This window comes from Centruroides sculpturatus, unplaced genomic scaffold (genome assembly GCF_000671375.1).
Source record: "Centruroides sculpturatus isolate CEXI.00-Female unplaced genomic scaffold, Cexi_2.0 scaffold95, whole genome shotgun sequence".
NCBI lineage: Eukaryota > Metazoa > Arthropoda > Arachnida > Scorpiones > Buthidae > Centruroides > Centruroides sculpturatus.
The window spans coordinates 416,612-439,879 of record NW_019384621.1 but is presented as its reverse complement, the minus strand read 5'-3'; the positions used below and the strand labels follow the sequence as shown (position 1 = coordinate 439,879).

At 28.7% G+C, this 23,268-nt stretch overlaps 1 protein-coding gene across 1 annotated transcript in view; it reads right to left on the bottom strand.

Moving 5' to 3' along the window:
* Window positions 1-4,847: 4,847 nt before the first annotated feature.
* Window positions 4,848-23,268, bottom strand: part of LOC111625484 (potential E3 ubiquitin-protein ligase ariadne-2-like) — a 63,691-nt gene continuing 45,270 nt past the window's right edge. Inside the window, exons 7-12 of the mRNA XM_023368636.1 lie at window positions 19,506-19,551; window positions 16,914-17,041; window positions 16,352-16,495; window positions 13,076-13,144; window positions 9,548-9,631; window positions 4,848-5,229 (exon numbers count right to left, since the gene is read on the bottom strand). Coding sequence (XP_023224404.1) covers window positions 5,158-5,229; window positions 9,548-9,631; window positions 13,076-13,144; window positions 16,352-16,495; window positions 16,914-17,041; window positions 19,506-19,551 — 543 coding nt within the window. The 3' untranslated portion in view covers window positions 4,848-5,157. The remainder of the gene's footprint in view (window positions 5,230-9,547; window positions 9,632-13,075; window positions 13,145-16,351; window positions 16,496-16,913; window positions 17,042-19,505; window positions 19,552-23,268) is intronic.

Genomic DNA, 23,268 nt, shown 5'->3' with positions numbered 1-23,268 from the left:
AATGGGATCATTGAGAGAAAACAAAATTAGTGGACAATTTATAGAAAATGTACTCATCTAAATTAGAAAAATATTATTGGACATAAAAAAAATGAATCTAATATAATTTAATCTTGGATTATATTAGATTAATGTTTTTTCAGATTCATGAATTTTTTCAATGAAATAATTTTATGTAGAGCAAGAAGAAAATAGATCTATCAGCTTCCTAGATCCAAAAATAACATTTGGTATTTTATTACATGTATTGACTAGAGTTTAGAACAGAGGCCTCCAACCTTTTTCTGAGAAGGGGCATGCAAACTGTAAATGACAAGTCTGAGGACCAGAGGCTTTATTCTGGTCACTTATCTTTTGTCTCTTCTTTCAGAGATAAATTACATCAAAACGAGAGACAAAACTCATCTTCCAGAGAAGCAATTCTGGTTACTTGTAATGCTCTAGTTTTTGTTGTCGACGTCACAATTCTGTTAAGTTGATTATACATGTTCGGATTATCTATGTGCGAGCACACACAATGCAGTACAGAATTTGAACCAATGAAATAGTAGAATTTTCAAAAATGCAGAATACAAAATTATAGATTACACAGTAAGGAAAGCATGAGGTTCAAAGCATGTAGTTTTGACAAATGTGCATTTGCTTTGTAATATCAATGTTTTGGGTAACATTCTTTTAACAAGTAGAATTTTAATAACTTAGAAGAGTGTGCATACCTTAAGAAAAATTAGATGATAATATTTCAAAAAGTACTTAGATAGATGGCCCAAAGATGGTTCAGTAATTTGGGCTTCTACTCCTTTATTTTGTATAAGTAACTTTTCTACTTGGACTTGTTATATTGAAACATGTAATTATTTATTGTGACATCATCACAATGTCAGGCTGCAATTTTTAATCATTTTTTGAATTTAAAATGTATACTTTCTGCCTCAAATTACTAGTGTCTTGCTCCTATAGTTCATACTTTTCTGTTAGCAATAGATTCATGCCAGTCATCTAACTCCTTTTAGGGGAAAATTTTTAAACTGAAATAACGATTTTTAGTTTGCACCAGAAGTTCATATATAGTTAATTGGGGCTTCCTGCCCCTAATCTTTCCATATATGGTTTCTGCTTTGACTTTCCTTATTCTTGAGAACAGAGTTAAATAGATGACGGGCAACAGTGGGAATTTATAGGTCAATTTTTCCGATATGTAAGCCATTCATAAGCCAAATCGATTAACTCCACATTTCAAATTTTTTTTTTAATTTTAGTGTGAAAATACTTGATATACTCGTAAATTTTTATATTTATAATCAGTTTTCCTAATAATAAGGATCAATACCACTTAATGACAAAATTTTATTGGCCATCGAAAAAATCTTAATTAGAGTGGCTTCTGAAATAAACAACTCCATACTATAACATTAATCCACCAATGCACACTGCAGCATTGCAATTGAAGTGTGTGCTCACCAGTGCTTTGTAGATAATGGTAAATTATTTAGTGTTATCTCATCACAAAAAGTAAGTAAAAGAAATTAGTTATAGTCTAACTGCCCGCAAAAGTAAGTATACTTGTGGAATATTGAACGATTGTTTTAATTTTGGTGACAATTGTTTTTAGAAAAAAAGTTATACCCGTTATATCAAGATGGATAAAACTAAAAATAATTTTTTTCATTCGTCCTATTAAACATGATTTTTATAAAAATTTAAGAACAAATTGACTGATGGGATCTCAAATGCAGCTGATCATTTATGTTGCTGAATAATCAGTTTAAACAAAACTATTATTTTGTTTAAATTCTATTCTGTTACTGTTAACCATTGTAATGGTAACAGAATAGTTATTATTCATTTTTGCGAAAAATCTTTAATAAAAAATGTACACTAACGTGAAGACTGAATTTGATGTTATTACGTTTTTCACTTGCCAAATCGATTAACTCCTTCAATCACATCAAAATTGTAATAATAATAATGATTATAGCATATCTATGCTATCTTATACATTTTATATGTCATTAAATAAAAGCTACATCTACAATAATACATTCTACAATGTATTTTTGAATTTATATTTTACAAGGAATTTTAAAAATGAATGTATATTACTTTGTTGCTTTTTGTTTTATGGAGTTGATTTGGCAAGTGAGCAGCATGTGTGGGTTCATGCATTACAGCCCAATGAGTGAACCCACATGCATTTGATTTAGAATCAGTAAAGTGGCCACTTGAAAACAGATCAAAGTGTGAAAGATGGAAAAATATCTTCTGGAATCACTTTTCAGAAACAATGATTTCTTGAGACGTAAACAGGTGTAGCAAATCGGTGACTGGTTTGTGATGTACACACTTTTTCAAAAACAAAAGATGACGGCCAAAATATGGCCCCAGGTACCAAAGAATGGGAAAAATTTTGACACTCGATATTGAAATATCTTTTAATATTTTTGATATTTGTCAGCAAGGCTGTTTGATATTTTGATTTTATATTCATATCTCCTTGATTAAACCCTGGAAAGGTTTATTTTTAAAACAAGTATCCCTTGGGGTTTTTTCAGGCCAAGATTTATTACCATGCAACAGGAGACAAGTAGGTATAAATTGAAATATTTTAATTATTTATACATTTTCCAAAGTATTAAAACCATTTATTGAACCACATTTATGGGTTATGGCAGTGATATTTGTAATAATTACCATTTTCATAGTTAAGACAATTTGGTGTCTTCCAATTTGGTTATGTTGTCGTTCATATCTGTCTCGATGTCTTTAGGAATCAAGACCTTGGCTACCATTTTTTGGTAGTTGAAATCTTGGAGAGATGGCAAGTTTGAACCAGTTTTCCTAAATACCCTTTGGCCAACAAGCTCTCAACTTAAAAACTCAAGCATGACTCTCCCAAGCTTATTTTTTAAAATAAGATTATAAATATTATTTCCATGAACCTTGAAATAGTGCTGACTCTAGACAATTTGAAGAGGTAGAATTTTAGTTACTGCTTACCTGCCACTCAAAACTACATTACCCCTATGCAGTGCAAATTCAACATTTCAACCTAGGATTTATTTTTTATTATTATTCCCTGGGTTTTATGAAGAAATACTGCACCTTTGCAAAACTGAAATATTATATGTAGGAGCAAAAATAAGAAATCTGAGATAAAGGAGTTTGTCTTAGAAAATACTGTAATTTTTTATAAAAATCATATACAACAAAGACTATTCCATCTTGAACTAGTTCAGATAATGATATTTAAAGAAATTAAATGAATATGCTTTAGTTAGAAATAAATATAAAAAAGCTGATTGAAAAAAAGGATGATGGGAAAAAACAGGTGATAAACAGAAATATGTTATGTTAAATGCCAGATTTCTTACATGCCACAGGTTTGCTACCCCTGATCTATATTCTAAAATTAATTGGCAACTTTTTAGTGAAAACAATCAAATTTGCTAAGAATTGCTGGATAACACTGCAATTCTTGGTAATATGATTTTTATTCAACAGTAATTTCAATTAATTAATTCACTATACTAGAATTATAGTAATTTATGTAATCTATTTTAATGCACCAACAAAATGTTACGGCACTTTTTTTTTAAGGAAAATAACTTGATTTTCACTGAATATTTTTTCCTAATAACCTTATTCTATTTCAAATATGACATTTTAATTTAAATCAGTCTGTATTTAATGTATTCCTAATCCAGAGATAAACCAATATATGAAATGCTGCCATACTTGATGTGTAACTTTCCAGATTATGGAGAAGAAATTTTGACAAACTACTCAACAATAAGGGAAATATGGCAATGTGATATCAGCTCTTAATTTGCACATCAACAACGCATATTTGGAACACTGCACTCCTATCAGCTCTGTGACATCTAATCATTTTTATGTTCATATTAATATATGGAACAAGCACAATGAAAGTTCATATGGTACTGAGTACCATATGAACTTTTAACATATAACATATGACATTTCCATTCTTCCAGTTCACTCTGGATGGGTGGTATGATTCCTACTTGCATATTTTCCTTACTGGTAATATATTACCAGTAAGGAAAATATGCAATTCCATTTATTGCCAAAATCTTTTCTCCATAATCTTGAAAGTATACACACTAAGTATGGTGTTTATCCCACTGGTTTCTTTCTAAAATTACTTTACAGTAATTTTAGAAAGAAACCAGTGGGATAAACACCATACTTAAAGTAACTGTAAAGTTGATAATAAACCTTTATTGTTAACTTCTGCACTGTAATTTTTAACTTTCCATTACTATTGTTTTTTTCCAAAATTTTTAGATTTCTCTTACTGTTAACTTGGTTAAAAATAATTTAGCATGTTAGAGAGCACAATTTGTTGTAGTCCTGCCATATTCCTTTCTATTACACCATAACTCTGCATCTAGTGGACATTAGTTTTTAGAGCAGTAGTACAGCTTTCACTTTCCCAATGACCACGTGTAACTGAAAAAAATAACTTTTTTCCTGACAATCATTCTTAATTAGGACCTAGCTTGGAAAATTAATTGATCCCAGAATAACAAAGTAAACAATCACTTAAGAAAGCTTTCAATTGTGAATTACCCCTGTTTTGGCATTATTAGAGTGTAATTTAATGGCATTTCTGGTAAGGTTTAGTTAGTAGTCATTTAAATCTTTGCTAGACATTAATATGTTTATTCAATTTTTACCTCTTAATTAAGGTTTGCTAAGTGTTTATAATAAATATCATTAATAATAATCCTTTAAATTTCAGCTGAAAGTAATTAGAGTAAGAATGTTATTTGGATTTTAAATGACAAATATTCATTTGGTATGTCAGCTTAAAAAGAAAATTATTTAAGTGGACTGGAAATCAATTTATTTACAAGTAGTAATTATTTTGGAAGAATTAATAAATATTACAAAATGCACAATCTTTTATCATAATTCTATACAAGCATGAAAAAATGATCATTCCTGAAGCAGACAGTAATTTTCACCTCCAAACAAATCTCTTTTACAAGATTTTAAAAAAACTTTGACCAACCAAGTCCACAGTATAGAGCCCGACCGATGGTATGACCCGAATGCCCGACCTATCTTCCGAGGCAGATAGTATAAACAGATTTATAGTTCATTCCATTTCGGAATAGTTATAAGAAGTTCTCAGACTACCAGAAAGTCTTTCAGCAAAGTAGTTCTTCTTTTCTCAGCAATATCCATTTGATTTTCTAAATCCTAAAAGAAAGAAAAAAAAAAAAAAAAATTATAAAATCCACCATGTAAGATTTATTAATATAATCACCAATAAAATAATAGCATTTTACCAGGATAATGGCAAAATTTATCACAATGTTAATTTTCATGCAATAAAATGAACAAATCTTTTACCAGACTTCACTAAACCAAACTAAATTACTTTCACAACTCCCAAGAAATAACCCTATTTCCAATAATGGTTGCTTTTTATACTTTTCAACATGACTAATAAAAAGTAGTACTGTAATAAATGTTCCATTTTCAGTAGAATAGTGTTTCTTCTACTAGTAAGCAAAGACTGGTTTGACCTTGGATTATAGAGCAATTCAAGCATATGGTTTTAGTGAACTATTCTACTCTAGTCAGAAAATAGGGGTTAAAGTTTAAGGATGCCCTCCTTTAAATATAACAGTTACAGTCCTATACAAACACATGCTAGTTTTGAATATTGGAGTGCATACAGTGAAGGTAGGTTTGGTTACTTTGAGCCAATCTGATTTCTTTATTTTTACTCTTTTTGCACCAAAAAAATTTTTTTTCTGTTGAAAATTGTTTGAAAAATCACAAATTTCTTTTAGCTTTGTTTGATTTGAAAAATCAATATAATTTTATTTAACTTCAATTTGTCTTATAAACTTAATGAAAAAGAAATTCTTATTGAGTAAGGTTAATTAAGAAGCATAGTTTGTTCTCAACTGTACATTATCTTCCAAAGAACAATTTCTCAAATTATCCATTTTATACTTATTATATTGACAAGTCTCATTAGTAATATCAACACATAAATATAACCTGAATTTATATGATATTTCAACTTACATTACTATGATTATGCAGTTTGTAATAAAGTCTAACACATTATTGCCTGGCCATCTAGCTAGTTGAAACAGAATACATGTATTGTTAATCTTTATAGATATTTAAGAATACTCTCCAGTGAATATCATTCTACTTCCAATAGAATCTTATATATATTATCAGCTAAAACCTTGCAATTAATTTTTATAACATATATAAAAATTATTTATTAAAATTTATAATTTTCAGCCAAAACTATATCATTTAAAAATTTTATTACAGTATTTTAAATATAAAAACTAAAAATGTTGCTATTATTGTAATTTTTGAAAAAATAACCTAAAATTACTTGATTTTATTGACCCTATCATACTCTAAATTAATGTCAGGATCTACTGATTTAGTGGATTGCTTGTCATGTAATATTACAAAGAATTAATAATGAAATTTATTTTTAATACATTTTTATGTTTTTAAAATTTTTTCTAATAACACACATGTAAAATGTGTGTCTTGTTGGAACTGTTTGTTTTAAAATGAATATTCAAAGAAGCACAGCAACAGATCACTTCACAAAATTATTGGAACCAGTAATTTTGTAAAGTGTCGAAAAAAATTAAACAGCAAAATTTTTCCTGCAAAGATAAAATTAAACCCATGTAATGGTGTCTAGGGAGTGGGGTCTTTAGTGATAAGATGATAAGGCTACAGTTGAGTTTTGCAAGAGGTTGTAATTCGATTTTGAGTTTTTACTGAAGTTAAGGTGCTGATAGGGTTTCGTTGGTCTAAATAAGTAAAATAGCTCTAAAATAACTATTTCTAAGTCTGAAATAAGGTAAAAATAAGCAAAAGTTAGAATAAAGGCCAAGGAAAATCCAAGAGCAGTATTAGGGAACATTGGGAGTTTTGTTCCACTACTACCATCATATTCGGATGATCAACATGGTCCCCATATAGGCAAATTTTTTAAGTCTGACCAATATTGCAAAATTAGCAGCATGGACAAAAGCTCAAATGTTGGCAGTGGCTCAATTAGAGTTAACTGGGATTGCACATGAATTTGTGTGAAAAGATTGGCAAATTAAGGATGTAGATAATTATGAGGTAATTAAACAACTTATGTTGGACAGATTTAAGAGAATTCTATATTCCCTTAGATTAAACAAATTTTATGCATGCATGCAAAAAAGGGACAAGGATGTACAAATGTATGCTGTCCAATTGCAAGTAGGGGAGAGTGTGTAGTGCACAAAAGGTTATGTATAAAACTGTAAAGTTCTTGTTCCAAAAACCATGTATAGATGCCTTTAAAGGCATCTATACATGGTTTATCTCACTCCTGTTATTTTATACAGATGCAGATATTGTTGAGCAAATTAAATCTTCAGATGAAAAAAAAATGATGATGAAGATGTAGAAGAAACATCAGAGAAAATGAAGTGCCGTCAACCAGGGAAGCGTGTAATGCAATAAGATTATTGAAAAAGTTTTACAGGTCTCGGAAAACTTATTTTCTAAATCATACATGTTATTCATTATTTCCAATTAACATTGTAGGCATTTTTCACCTAAAAATTGTTTATCAATCTAAAATAACTGACTTTTTTAAGTGAATATTGTTATTGTGTCTTTTTAATTGGCATACATTAGTTTAACTTTTTGTTACCTTTTGATACAACATTATTCTCAAAATCAGAAGTGCTGCCATTATCAAAACTTAAGACAAATAAGAATTTCAAAAATTACCTTTTATAAGAAATTTCTAAGTACATCAATGTGTGAGATAGCAGAAATTCCTATATTAGAAATAGTCTTTAATAATAACATTTTGCGAATTATGCAACAATTGTTGTTCTTAGCTACCTGAGAAAGTCTCCCGTTACATTTTCTCGAAAGCAACACGACACTTTCTCATAAACTATTAATTAACCTCTGCACGGCCGAAATCACCCGTGAATATCACCAGAGATGGCTGAAAAGAGTTAGTCACCGTTTTAGTCCTCAGAGAGAAAGAAGCCGTTGTCCATAGGATAACCTTTTTTGTGTGTGTGTGTTAGTGCACAATCGAGCCTGGATAAATCAAAAGGGACATTTTGACTGGATATTCCACACCTGGATACATCCTGAAAAAGCTATAAGAAGAACTATTACCTTGTTCTCCAATTCAACACGTCCCAACCGGGATATCTATTACCAAAGGTATTTATCACTCTGCAAATCGTATGTGAACTCTCTCTCCGCGACAACACTTTATCCAATTTATTTTTAAATAAACCCTTGTTAATTGTTAAGTGTATCTGAGTCACTTCCACATGTTGTCTCTCGATCTAACATTAAGAATCTGTCTGTCCACGTATGGGACTGCTCGCGCGATGGTGTGACGTCATCGCCGTCTCGGCTTCCGTGTTCCGTTAAACACAGTGGTGTCAATCCTGACAGGGCACCAAGGAGGTGCCGACCCGAAAGGTCACAAATGTAAACTTAGACATAATAATGTAAATAAAGTTGATTTAAACATTTAGTTTGCACTTTTATACATATGATAATAAATTACTATTACCATAATAGATACAGTATACTGTATTACCATTAAGAAATAATTTTATGGTAATAAGTACGATGTTAAATTAGAATGGATTTTATAATAGATTCTTAAACACACTTGGTACTTTTGATGGGACTGAAATTATGACCCTGCAGATAACAACACTTGGTTATAACATCAAAAAATTGACGGTCCCATGGATGACGTTATAATCAGGTTAAACTGTATTATTATGGGGCCCAAAAAGAGTTGAGTGTCAAGAACTGTGTTCACTATAGAAACTAAGCAAGAGATAATAGCCAAAGTAGAAAGTGGGCAGAAGATGTCTGATATTGTAGGCAGATAACTTCAACAGGTCTACAGTAGATAAATCTTAGCTAAGAAAGATATAATCAAAAAGACTTGAGCAGATAAAGGAGTAATGAAAATTGCATCTGAGAAACAAAGATGTGCCATCCCTGAAAAAATGGAGAGACTGTTTTTAGTTTGTTATTACATGTAAATAAACATAGTAAGAAAGTATATAATTATTTCATTTTGTGGGTCTCCAGAACGAATTAATCAAATTCCCATGAAAGTCTTTGGTAAATTGATAATTGGTTAATGAAGAATTCAGATAGTGAACATAGTCTTGGAATGGATTATGTTCGTTAACTGATCACCCACTGTATTTTCACAATTAGCTTGAAAAGGCAAAAGTCAGTCACAAGGAAGAGCTTCATTTGAACTGTTTCACAAAATGACCATACACGACAATCTGAATGAAACTCAGATTGTGGAAAAAAAAATATATTGAAATAAAAATGAATATTTTTAATTAATTATTGTCATAATAATAAAATGTTTACAGAAAATTAATTTATTTTCTAATTACTGGGTAATTTGTTGCTTAATGTATATTTAAAATATTTAACAGAATATATTTTAATTTACTAAAATAATTTTCAAACTTACTCCTCGATCGGTAGTTTCAGCTCTCTCTATTTTCCAAGATAAATTTTCAATTTCTGCTTCGAGTTGAGCTTGCTGATATTCAAACTGAAAAATAATTGTATAACACAACCTTTATAACTTTGGAACTATTATAAAAAGCTAATTATCCAATAAAATTTTTTCTACTTAACTATATTTGATGCAATATGGTATAGATTTTTTAATGAAAATACAATAAACTTTAAAATAAAAGTGACATCCATAGGTGAATATAATAGTTATAACAAAAGAATCATAATTTTAACAATTTTTGTAGCTAATGTATTAGTTTTCCATATAAAATTTGATGAAAACTTAACAAACTTGGTCTCCAAATGTTAAGTTATTTATAATATAACACTAAGCAAGGAGCACAAATTAATAATTTTTAATATACAGTTGATTCAAAGTTTAGTTTAACTTTTGATGCTACTAAAAATAGCTGCAATTTGTAAGCACATGTACATATCCAAACATTTTCTTATATACATTCTGTACGTTTCTATATTCAATGGTTGAATCAACGACAAGAAAACAACGTTTCTAAATGGACCATTGAGTTCTCCATTGAAACTAATGATGTCAGCACTGTTTTACTGTTGAGCTCAATGGTCTCAATGACCTGAAAGACCGTTGAGTATTCAACAAACTAACATGGCGGCATTCATGAAACAAGTAAATTTCACTTATAGAAACTATCGATTCGCTCTTGCTGTGGATGCTGTAATAGTAGACAGATTAATGAATGATCTGTATATGATAAAACATGTGATTGCACAATTATGTTGGATAATTTGTTTTTGGAAGAAACTTAATATTTCAATATTGACCATGAATTTGTCCAAAATTGATTATAACCAAAATTTGGCCCTCTTTAAGTCTTCTCAATGATATAAATATTCAAGACATTCAAATTATTAAAGAAAGACCCAATTTAGAAGAAAATGATACAGAGAAGGATTCATTTGAATAAAAGGATTTATTCAAATACAGGTATACCTCGCCTTACGTCGGTAATTGGTTCCAGGAGAGGCGATGTAAGTTGAATTTACTTGTCTCCAAATCTACTTGTCACTAGGCTAAACCATAAATTACCATTCCCGGTTCTGTATTTTATTTATTAATGCATTTTTAATAATATATGGTTAATAAGGATCTATTTTAAGCTTACAAACAAATAAATTTTAGTTTTTAATATAGTACAGAAAAAAGTAATCTAAATTTACGATTTACAAGTATGTAAATACAGTACATACTTGTAAATGTATATATTTTAATATGATTTTATGTGCTTTATATGCTTTTCTAGTGATATTATGACTTCAATATTTGTGGCGGACAGACGTAAAGTTGAATATAATGACTTAAACTTGATTTTTATTTTTCCATATACTTTTTTGACAAACGACGTATACTCGGAAACGATGTAATTCGAAACGACATAAGTTGAGGTATACCTGTAATGGTTAAGTGAGTTACTTTAATTATTTAGCAAAACAGTCACAATTGTTGTCTTCTCCTTAATTAAGCCAGCCATCATGAAACGTGCCCTTTCAATGGAAACATTTCTTTATTCTACAAAAATGTGGCATTAGATCATTCAATGGAGAACTCACCGGCGATATAAGTGTTAAATTTAGAAACATACAGATAAGTACTTATTTGACACAGTAGATGGTTGTATTCAGACAAATTAGAACATAAAACATCAAAGTATTAGAGTATATTAGATGCCATAATAATTTTGAAATGTCACTCATTAGCAACAAATCAATATTAAACAGATTTAAAATGTTTTCAGTAATTACTGAATTTAATTTTTATCAAAGAAGCATATGATAATGACACTACATCTCATGTACAGGTTTACAAATGGAATAAGCATTTTAAAGAAGACTCAACACAGACAATCCCCGACAAGAAATGATAAAATTATTTCAAGTATGTAAAGTCAGAAAAGATTGTAGGCAATCAGTAGATTATTTGCTGGACATTGACAATTTTGAATGGCTCTGTACACATTCTTCATGACTTAAAAATGTAGTGTATCTAGTCTTGCATTATTTTGAGGATTTTAACAAAAAGGTAATGGGAGGAACACACATTCATAAGCAAAGAACCAATCAATGAAGCTGCTAAAGATCTAGATATCTTAAAAAAGGTGATTGCTGGCAATGAATCAGATGTTTCTTATAAAATTTGCAGAGTAAAGATGCCTCATCAACTTGTTAGCCAAAAAATGTGGGTTATCACACAATGAAATGCTATGAAAAACATAGTGCTTGATGTATGATATGTGATGATAAGGAAAAAGTCTGTGCCAGAAATTAACCCATGTCAAGAACAGAGGCAATAGAATTGATTGTTCTCTCTTTAAAGGCACCAGAGATTCACATTTGATGTAATCATAGATGATAAATATCACTATCCTTTCCTGCCTCCTCATCTACAGCTTACTTTAAAGAAGGGAAAAATCTACCTGGAAGAACATTACACCAAAAGATAAAGCTACCTGGCTTACAGTTGAACCAAAAGGACCACTAGAGCCATTTTTCATGGAATCAAAATAAGCCATAAACCAGAACATTTATGTAACTGAATGCATTGAGAAGAGCATCCAAAAGCACTATTCAAACAACAAAGGATATGTTTTGGTCCAATCTGGTTACTGCATGTCAAGTAAAGCTGGTTTCATTGGACTCAAAAGTGATACCCAACTCAAACAACCTTCTAAACATACTCCAATTTCAATTAATTGAACAATTTCAAAGTTCATCATAAAGAATTGGTCTATATTAATAGATGACATGTAAAATTAAGTCAGGAATTAACAAAATAAAGGAAAAGTTGGCAAAGTTCCAAACATTTATTAGTCAAACTTCACATCAGGAGTTTATTCTATATTTTTCATGCTGCTAATCAAGGGATACCAAGGGCCCTTGTTTAGCAATTTGTTGCCAGTGTGTGGCTCTTGTAATTAACAATTATCAAGCTATCACAGGAGCAGTCTTATCATGTATCATTAATAAATTTTAAGTAAATTATACTTTGGAAAAAAGCAAATTTACCATGAATACCATGTCATTCTGATTACCATAATTTGATTACCATGTGTTGATTAAAAAGTGTTTGTATTTCTCATTTTATGAAATTTATGTATAAATAAAATATTGTTATAGAAGACTGAATTATTTTTAGGCTATAATATGGATAATCAATAATTACAGTAATTTGATCAAAAGGTGGTTATGCTTCCATCTTGTGTCACGTTAAATCATCCCAGATCCCATTCAATCTTTGCTTCCACATTATAATTAATAACAAAAAAGTAAGACAAAGTCATACAGGTTAATCTTAAAAAAGTTCTCTTGTCATTTAATGTATTAAGATTAATGAGTTAATCACATCATAAAAATAAAAGCTTTATGTTAACTAAACAAAATAAAAAATAATCATCATCAAAATAAAAATTTTTGTAATAATATTACTGAAAATTTTAAAGTAACTTACTAATTCTTTACGTGGGCCTATTTCCATATAATATGCATATGGATACGTGTACTGCAGTGTGTAACGACACTAAATATGAAAATAATCATTTGAAATATAAATTTTAAAATTTATTATCCAACCAACTTATCTGTCTCTCTTGAAATGTCTTTGAGAACTACATCTTTAAATCAGTTTTTATTTATATAGTTGACATTTCATATTTATTCTTTCATGATCCAAAAAGATTAGTCATCAAAATTTAATTTTATAAAAAAAAAGTATACACTAAATTTTGCATGTAGATGTACAGTACAGTATATAAATACATCAATAAGGTATCTTAATTTTCATAACTGAGAAAGACACATCAGAATGACAGATAAGTCAATGGGATAAAATATCAAAAATATGAAATTTATTTCTATTATAAAGAATAACTTGTATAATCATTATAATCAACAAAATTTGGCACTATAGCTAATAAATCTATCAAGAACTGCTTATTAAAGATAACAAACAAACTTTCTGTAACTTCAAAATGTTTGATACAAATTGAGCCATCTTTGGTTCAGGATACATTATTCTAAGAACAGCATAGAGAAAATATTGTTCTATAGGTTGTTCTTAAAATAACTGTACTCTGAGTGGCTTGTAATGTATCCTGAACTGAAGATGGCTCAATTTGAATTGAAAGCACTTTGAAGTTAAAGAAAGTTTCTGTTTGGGTTCCTTAATAAGCAGTTCTTGGAAGATTTATTAACTTATGTTAAAAAAATAACCATAACAAATTGAATTTAAAGAAAACTGGACATAAAAACAGAAAATTAAAATGTCAGGAAGTTTAATTTGATTATTAACTAATAAGAAGAATAATCATAGTATTTTTTAAAGTATTTAAATTTTTGAGATGTATTAAGTTACTGTTTTACTTCTGTACATTTTTACTATTACATAATTATTAAATATATTAAACATTTTAAATATATGTATGCTGATTTTATACAATGTTTAATTCAACATATTTTACAGAATATATTGATATGAGAAATTTTCACTACATCAAATCTAAATAAAACTTTTTTTTTTTTTTTTTAATTTTGAATTAGACAATATATGATTATGTATGCATCTGAACCCAAGACATGAAATTATTATTTTTATAATGGATCAAAATGGCACTTTTTGTATACACACTTGTGCCCAAAGCATTGTCAAAATAGATAATTTTATGAAAAGAATTTTTGAAAAGCTAAAAGAGGGTCAGATCTTAAGTGGATGAGTTACTACTATCCCTCCCATTCCTCAATAGGACAGCTATTTAATATTAACTTAGTGAAATGTAACAGAATATTTAGTGTAGCACTGCTGAGCTGTCTACAGACTCAGGTCTTTTGCCAGATAACCAGTACATTGCATTCCATTGACACTTGTAAACAGAAGTGCTCATTTAAGATGGTGTCAAAAACATTGTTCCATTCATTTAAAGTCCATTATCAATGTTCTGTTCATTGACAAATCCACATATATAACATAATTTTATAAAAATTGTCTTTTAAACTGAGATTGTATACTTTAATTTTGGTAAAGGCTCATTAATTTTTTCATTACAGTCACATTTAATTAAACAAAACAAACAAAAAAAATAATAAAAAGCTACAGAAGAACTTCAGAAAAATATTTCAGCTAACTATTCAGAACTAGATTGAAGGAACACCAGTACAACTTACTGAAAGGCCATCCAAACACAAACTTAGCTGAAATATTAATGACTAATAAAGATGCAGAAGCAAAGTGGAGATGCAAAAACTATACTTCCAATAATGAAAAACGGTTCCTTAACAGTAGCAGATGAGCTATAAATAACCACAAACTGGTACCACACTATACACAAACAAAAAGAAGGAAATGACCTAAATTTGGGCAATTTTTCCAGACTTATTCTATTTGTAGATCAAGTGATGAAAACAAAGTCAGAGATCAGATCCAAAAAATATATACACTTTTATTAACATTGGAAATGCACTTCACACTCTACAGTCCATCAGTCCAACCAGTTTGTATAGATGACTGTAAGCAGAAAATTCTGGCATATATATAAAGATAATACTGTATGATGATCCTGCTCTTAATGACAATTGTTATCCCTAAAAAGCATTTACCTCCAAATTAATAGATTTTAGAAGAAAAGACCATCTGGTTTTTTAACACACAAGTATGAAGTTTAATTGTACATAGTTGCCATTAAAATGATTCTATTGAGAACAGGATCATCATATTACCTCTAATGCTGTTAATTAGTACTATGCACAATTAAATCCATACACTAATCCATACTTGTGTGTTAAAAAACCAATTGGTCTTTTCTTCTAAAAGCTGTTAATTTGGAGGTAAATGTGCTTTTTTGGGTAAATTGTCGTTAAGAGCAGGATCATCATATTATCTTTATATATATGCCAGAATTTTGTGCCTATAGTCATTTAAGTGAACTGGTTGGACTGATGAGGGATTGTAGAGTCTGAAATACATTTCCAATGTTAATAAAAGAGTATATATTTTTTGGATTTGATCTCTGATTGTTTTCATCACTTGATCTACAACATATAATAAGTCTGAAAAAATTGGCCAAATTTAGGCCACATCAAGATATATTAATCACAGACAAGAAACAAAAATATTTAGAAAGAAGGAAATGACTTGAGAGCTATGGATGAGAATGCCAAAGACAATAACACAACTGTTAAAAATTTTTTTATTGCTTTTCTTCTTTTTATTCTAAAATCAACAATTTACAAGTTTTTAATTCTGTAGAATGACTATCTTATTATTCACTTATTATTGTTATTCTTTCATTTATTTATTTTAATTCCTATTTATCTATCTATATTTTAATTTTTTGTGTTCCAGTTCTAGAGATTATTGCTTAAGATATTTTATTCTATGGCTTAAAATGCAAGTTTCAGTTATGTATTATAATTTGAATGTTCAAATAGCATTGTTAGAATTGTTCATCATTTGAATTTTTTGATGATGTAATCTGATGACGAGGCAGAATGTCTCAAAAAGCATTTAATTGTAATTAAAATATAAAAGAACTCCTAATACTATAGTGTAGTAATTAGTGTTTTAGTAATTTATTTTATTATGCTTTGGAAGATTATACCGATATAATGTGACAATTTTTCTATCTAAAGATTTTTACAAATTAAAGAATTTAATATAAATGGTTCTCTTTTCAAACATGTTCATTATTTGAAATATATTTTAATTTTGTTTTATCATGTATTAAAAAAATACCTTTGCAAGAAGATCAGCACCATCTAATAGATATTGCCAATCAATCCAAGTTCCTTGATTACTCATTACTTTCTCATTAATTCTATTTTTGATTTTTTCTAGAGTTTGTTCTTCAAGTCGAAGACTCTTAGCATGATTTTCCCACTGAAAGCATATAATATACAGTCTAAAATTATTTTAATAATGTTAAAATTGGTTTGGAACAGCTACAAATTATCGTTGTGCTGCAATTTGAAAAAAATTGTAGACATAAATTTCTATTGCTGTTTGTCTGTCTTTCCATAACTTCAAGAACAGTGTNGTTTTTTTATTTTAATAGAAACAAAATTTTAAACAAATATAAAGAAAAGTATATTATTACTCTTTCAAAGTAAAACAAATATTTTTTCAGAGGTGAATTTAAAGTGACTCTTAAATATATAATACTGCTAGATTTTACTACATTTCCTAACAAAAATTTCAAAATTTGTTATAAGTTTGGTTTTCAGAATTTGATACAAAAGTTTTTTTATTTTAATAGAAACAAAATTTTAAACAAATATAAAGAAAAGTATATTATTACTCTTTCAAAGTAAAACAAATATTTTTTCAGAGCTTCTCTTGCTTGAGCATGAGCAGATTCATTTGCTATGTTTGGATTCTCTTTGTATCGACTACATTCATAATATTCACTTCCATGCGTTCTCCAGTCTATATACAAATAAACCAGGAAGTAATTCTATACACTGATGATAAACAATTAAAATTTATATTATTTCAAAAATTAAGAAATTATATTAAAAAATAAATAAATATTGCAATTACAATAATTTACATCAAACATTAATAATATAATTTTTCTGTTTTAAAATATTTGATTTTGAATTTATGTAATCTTATCCCAGTCTCATTTTATTATTTTCATTCTCTAATCATTAAAAAATGTGTACAAAAAAATTAATTCTTACACATTTCTCAATAATCAACAAGGGACAACAAAGAAAACAACAATTTGAAAGTGTTCACTCTGGACAAAGAAAGGAAACTTTAAACTCAAAACTTTAGTATGAGCAAACTTATTTTTCTAAAATATACTACAGGCATATCTCAATTAACAAAGAGGTTCCATGAACAAATGCATTCCATAAAATTACTTTGTTAAGCAAAACTTTGTTCTCAGAGGTAAAAATACTATGGCCTTAATAGAGATATGTTCTTATCTAAAGAAAAATAGGCTTTTTTTTTGAAAAAAGAAAAGCTTTATTAAACAAAAAAGTCAATATTGCATTCCAAACAAGTATAAAATGATGACATTTTAAAACAGGAAACTAAAGTGGATTATTATGCTTAGTTTTATCTTTCATTTAACAGTTACTTGTACAGATTTGTTGCAATTAACAACGATCACTTAACAATAATACTTCTTCCTAAATCATGATCACTTTCAAACAGCTTTTCATTTTCAAACAGCTTTCATGCCATTCAAACAGCTTTTTAAATCTTTGGTTGCTAATGCTTTTTCTGTAGGGTAACTTCTTTAATTTCATCTTCACTTTTTTTTGCTTCATTGTTAACAAGTTTTTCTAAATCTTCCATTGAAAAACTATTATCTTTTGCATTTAATAAATTTCATACATTCTCTTTGTCCACACATTTTCGAAACTTACTGATTGAGACATCATTTCTTATCTATTGAATGTTATTTTCTTCTAGTATAATTTATTTTTTTCTTCATACTTCATTTATTGCATTACCCCACACTGAAACACACCTTATGCAGTGTAAGCAACAACTAAATTATTCCAATGATGCATGAAACTGTAAAAACAAACATATCTATAACTTGGAATATGTGACAAGTTGCCATCATTTGACAATCAAACGACTTTCCGACATTGATCTTAAAATTTTTGCAATAAATAGGTTTTGTTATATCGAGGTTTTGTTACCAGAAGTAACATTAACCAAAATATGCCTGTATTCAGTATTCAGGAAATTTTAGTAATTATTCAAATTAAAATAATTAAGTGTATTATGGGATATTGGGTAGAAATAATCTTTTTATAAAACAAAGATTGATGCATGAGGTAATTTTTAAAAAACAGTTTTCTATTTTTCTTTATATATATATATATATATATAAAGAAAAATAGAAAACTGTTTTTTAAATATATATATACCGGCTAAAGTGCTTTTGTATTTGGAAGGAAAACAGCACAATACACAATATATCCAAATCATTGATATAATGAGGTCTACTGCATTTCTGTGCATTTACACTAAGAAATTTTCTTCTTAATTTTAGAGGAGATATATATTAACTTTTCATAAATTAAAATTTTAATAAAAATATATGAAACTTCAGATATTACAAATTTATATATATGGAATATACAAAGAAAAACTTATTGGATGGAGAGTTCAATAAACTAAATAATTATATCTTAAAGTTTCAGTAATTATCTTAATATTGTAATCTCTTTTATTGTGTTCTTTCAATTTGAGTTTTTAAATGTAGCATTCTATTATTTATGTTCCATAAATGTTGATATGTATAATGTTCCAGTTTACAATTTGTTCTTTTTTTTTTTGTTTTGATTGAGCCTGAACAAAGTTATTGAATATGGCCAAGAACATTAGTATTTGATATTAAAATAATTGCTGGAACTTTTAAGTGTAATTATTTAGTTTCTTTATACAAATGATTTTCAAACATAGAGAAACAAATCTAAATCAAGATGGAAGAGGCCTATACTTTATATACATAGAAAAAAGATTTTGGTATTAAAATGTAATTAAAACTTTAAAATAAGTAAAAATTTTTATAGTTTGGATATTTTTGATATTTATAAAATGATGTCATCAGGATTAACAGAATTAAACTAAAGGATAAGAAAGAGAATATATAAAATGTTTATTTTCAAATAAATTTCTGTGTGAATTTTTAAAATATAACTACCAATTCTATTCTTTTGTCTTAATGGTTAAATTTTTATTATCTAAACTAGTATTTATTGAAATACAGTATTTTAAAAAAAATAAAGCAATTTATAGCTTAAAAAACTTTTTAATTTTATTTTATTTCATAACATATTAAAATGAAAACTGAGATAACAACATTAATGTATTTCATAAAAACCAATGATAAGTAACTACAAAAAAGTATATTTCTTACCTCCTAAACACATCCAACAAAAGTCATGTCTGCAATTATAACATTGCTACAAAAAAAAAATAAATAATAAAACACACAACTTCAGATATATTATATGAAAATTGTTAAATCCTTAAAATAACATTTACTAAAGTATCCCTTGCTTAACAGAAATTTGATTAACACTGCAAAATCAATTGCAACAATCCCTTTATATAAGCAGCAAAAGTTTTAATTAATGTCTTTAACAGCTGTCTTTTACTTAACATAGATATGTGATTTAATTATAACAGTTGTGAAATTTAACATATTATTATTAATGTGATATTATATTCTTTGTTTAGAAGCTTATTTTAAAACTTCATATTTTGTTTGTGTAAAATCAAATTGGAATGCCTGCAGATAAAATACATATTGGGCATATTATGCTTTTTAAGTTTCATAAAGGATATAATGCTACATAACATAAAAGATACTTGCAGTGTGTATGGGGAAAAGGATTTTATATGTCAAACATGCCAAATGTTGTCTTGAAAGTTTTGTTTGAGAAATTTTGAACTATAGGATACAAAATGTATGGGTCACTCAAAAGCTATTGATGAAGAGAAATTGTTAAAGATTGATGAACAACAACTCATGAACTTGAAACAAATTTTAGTGTGTCACAGACATGTACTTTTGAAACATTTCATTCACTTGGAATAGTTGCAAAACATGATTGTGTTCCTCATACATTCAGTGAAAAAACAAACTGTATTGAGTATTATTTGTCAGTCAAAGGTAGGCAGGAAGGCTTTAGGATTTCATTTTATTTTTAAATTAGTTATTCATTTTTATCACAGAAAACTTTTTATGATTACAAAATTGAAGTTAAAACAAAAATTTGTTCTAGCAGATCATGATTGTTTGGTCAAATACCAAGGTATTAACTGTGTTTGATTAACATGATAGCATTGGGGGATTAATTAACAGCATTATTCAAGGGATAACTATACTTGCTTTTGCTTATATGTAACTATATAACTTAATTATAAACAAATGTATATAAAATTGTATGATTACATAAATGCATTAATATAAATATTTCAATTAAAGAAATAAGTAAATGCAATAATGCAATATCAAAATTTCAAGATGAGATTTGTCATTTGTAAAAAATTGATGTTAATATATTAGGGGCAGTCAAATGAAAACAAGATAGACTATATAATAAGTGTGGCACAGAAGTTGGTAATGCAGGTAGGTGTGTATATAGAAGTGCCCTCTATTGGAAATCAGGAAGGAATAGCATGAACGTTCACCACTGTGCCATTTGTCTGTTAGATATGCTCGAAGTGAGGTTGGCGAGTCGTGTGTGCATCCAACATTACTATGGAGGTCCACTGCTTGTTGACTTTCTGAAACACGGTGCCACAATTAATGAACAGCGGTACATAGAAATTTTGCAAAAATTGAAGTGTGCCATCAAATCCAAACACCCAGGAATGTTGACAGACAGCATCATTCTGTTGCAGGATAATGTCCACACACATGTTACCAAGATGGTTTTGACTAGTCCATACACATCCTCCATACAGTCCCGATTTCTCCCCATGCGATTTCCATATTTTTGGAGCCCCGAAGAAAGACATTTGTGGCCATCAATTTGCTTTGGACGAAAAAGTGCACGCCTGGGTACAATCATGGTTCCATAGGCAACCGCAAATACTTTTCTATGAAGGCATTGACCATCTTGTTTCACAGTGGGATAAATGTATTAACAGTTATGGCAATTACTTTTGTAATAATAAACAGTTTACTTACTTTTTTCNAAATGGCAGCTTAACTGCCTATCTTTAGATCAAATTCTTTAGTTTAATCGATTTTCTTACAGCCCAATAATAATTTGTTCAGTAGGTTTTAGTTATATTACATTATACCGTCTTGGAAAAAGTTTGAGACTAAGATCAAAAATTCATATTTTACAACATTCTAAAACACAATAAACATTGTAACCTAATTTGCATACATCCAGTTGTGTGTTTTCAATCTTCAGTAACTAGCAATGACAGTTGTATAACTTTCCTGGCTGTTATGAGCTTTTACTTAAAAAAACTTTTATATTATTAATAACTTAATAAAATTGTGTGTGATGTCATCTATTATGAGATTTTGTTATAAAAACTTTTTGTTTTTTAATTACTATAAAATGGCAAAAAGCTTATTTTTGAGGGTAGGATGAGTTTTATAAAAAAAATTATAAACGTTAATAGCAAGTAAAATCATCATTGAGTTTGACCCTACTGAAGATGCAAAATTTATCACCCCATCTCTTGACCTTTAACCACCAAAATTTAACAGCATCAATGTCCTTCATGTACAAGCCACCAAGCCAAATTTCATTACTTAATGTTTACCCCATTCCGCGATATTAAGCAAAATAGATGTCAACACACAGACATACAAACATATCTATGCAATTTGTTCCTTGCTGCTTTTTTTTTTACTTTTTTTTCAAGACATGGAGATTTGCAAAAAACTCGGAGGGTCAAATTTGACGTAATTCCAATACTTTCCAGCCAAAAAAGTAAAAAATGATAATACAGTAAGACCCTGCTTACACTGCCTCAATTTAATGTGGTCTGCTCGAAACCTAAAAAAAGCTTAAAATTTACGCTGATTTAAATTATCATGGCATTTCATTGATTTGTATATAATATGATTATTTGCGAACACAAATCAATCAACAAAAGGTGGCAAAAAAGGCATACTTTCTTTAAATCTATGTTTGTTTGGTGCAATTTTGGAAAAAATAACATCATGGATGCCATAGGAAATATCGACTTCGCTTGGCAAGAATTAACTGATAAATGCACGAACAAAGTATGGAAGAAGGTATGCAAGAATTCTCAATGAGAAGAGACTATCGCTGTATTGTTAGATTGACCAAACTCAACCTAATCAATATAGCAGGACTAGGAGATGTAGACGAGCATGATATTGGGGAGTTACAGCATGTTTCTGGTTAGAGCCTTACCAACGACATTCAAAAACTGGCAGAACATGGAATTCACGTGGAACTGGAAAATAGAGATTTTGAGAATGAAGAACCCAAAAAATTTCTCTACAGATTTCATTAGTAAAAGTTTGGTAAGATAACCAAAATTGTTGATCAAACTGTAGCGAATGAACCAGATTTTGAAAGGAGTGCAAAACGAGGCATTTTGGATGCAATCTTCTGCTACCGATATTTGCTTAAGAAAAAAAAAAAAGCAAATGAAGCTTCACGACTTTATTGCAAAAGAACAAGAATTTCAGAAAGTCAGGACCTTCCTCACAAAAAATGAACTTTGCATTTCTGTGTGCATATGTTTATGTGTTATTTAACATATATTATTATACAAATTAATATAAAAATAACTTAAAATTAAAGTAAAATTTGTTTATTTTTGGTNGAAAAGCCAGGACCTTCCTCACAAAAAATGAACTTTGCATTTCTGTGTGCATATGTTTATGTGTTATTTAACATATATTATTATACAAATTAATATAAAAATAACTTAAAATTAAAGTAAAATTTGTTTATTTTTGGTCGCGTGTTCCCTTACTCTATGTTACTCTATGTTAAAATTACCTCATTACATATTTCGAAACCGTGTTGTATCTTTATATTAGTTTTTCAAGACCGCAATGCAGCGTAATAATCATTACACTGCATTGCAGTTTTGAAAAACTAATTAAAATTACCTCGTCTAACGCTATTTCATTTAGTGCCTTATCATCTAGGAATGCATCCCACATGTTA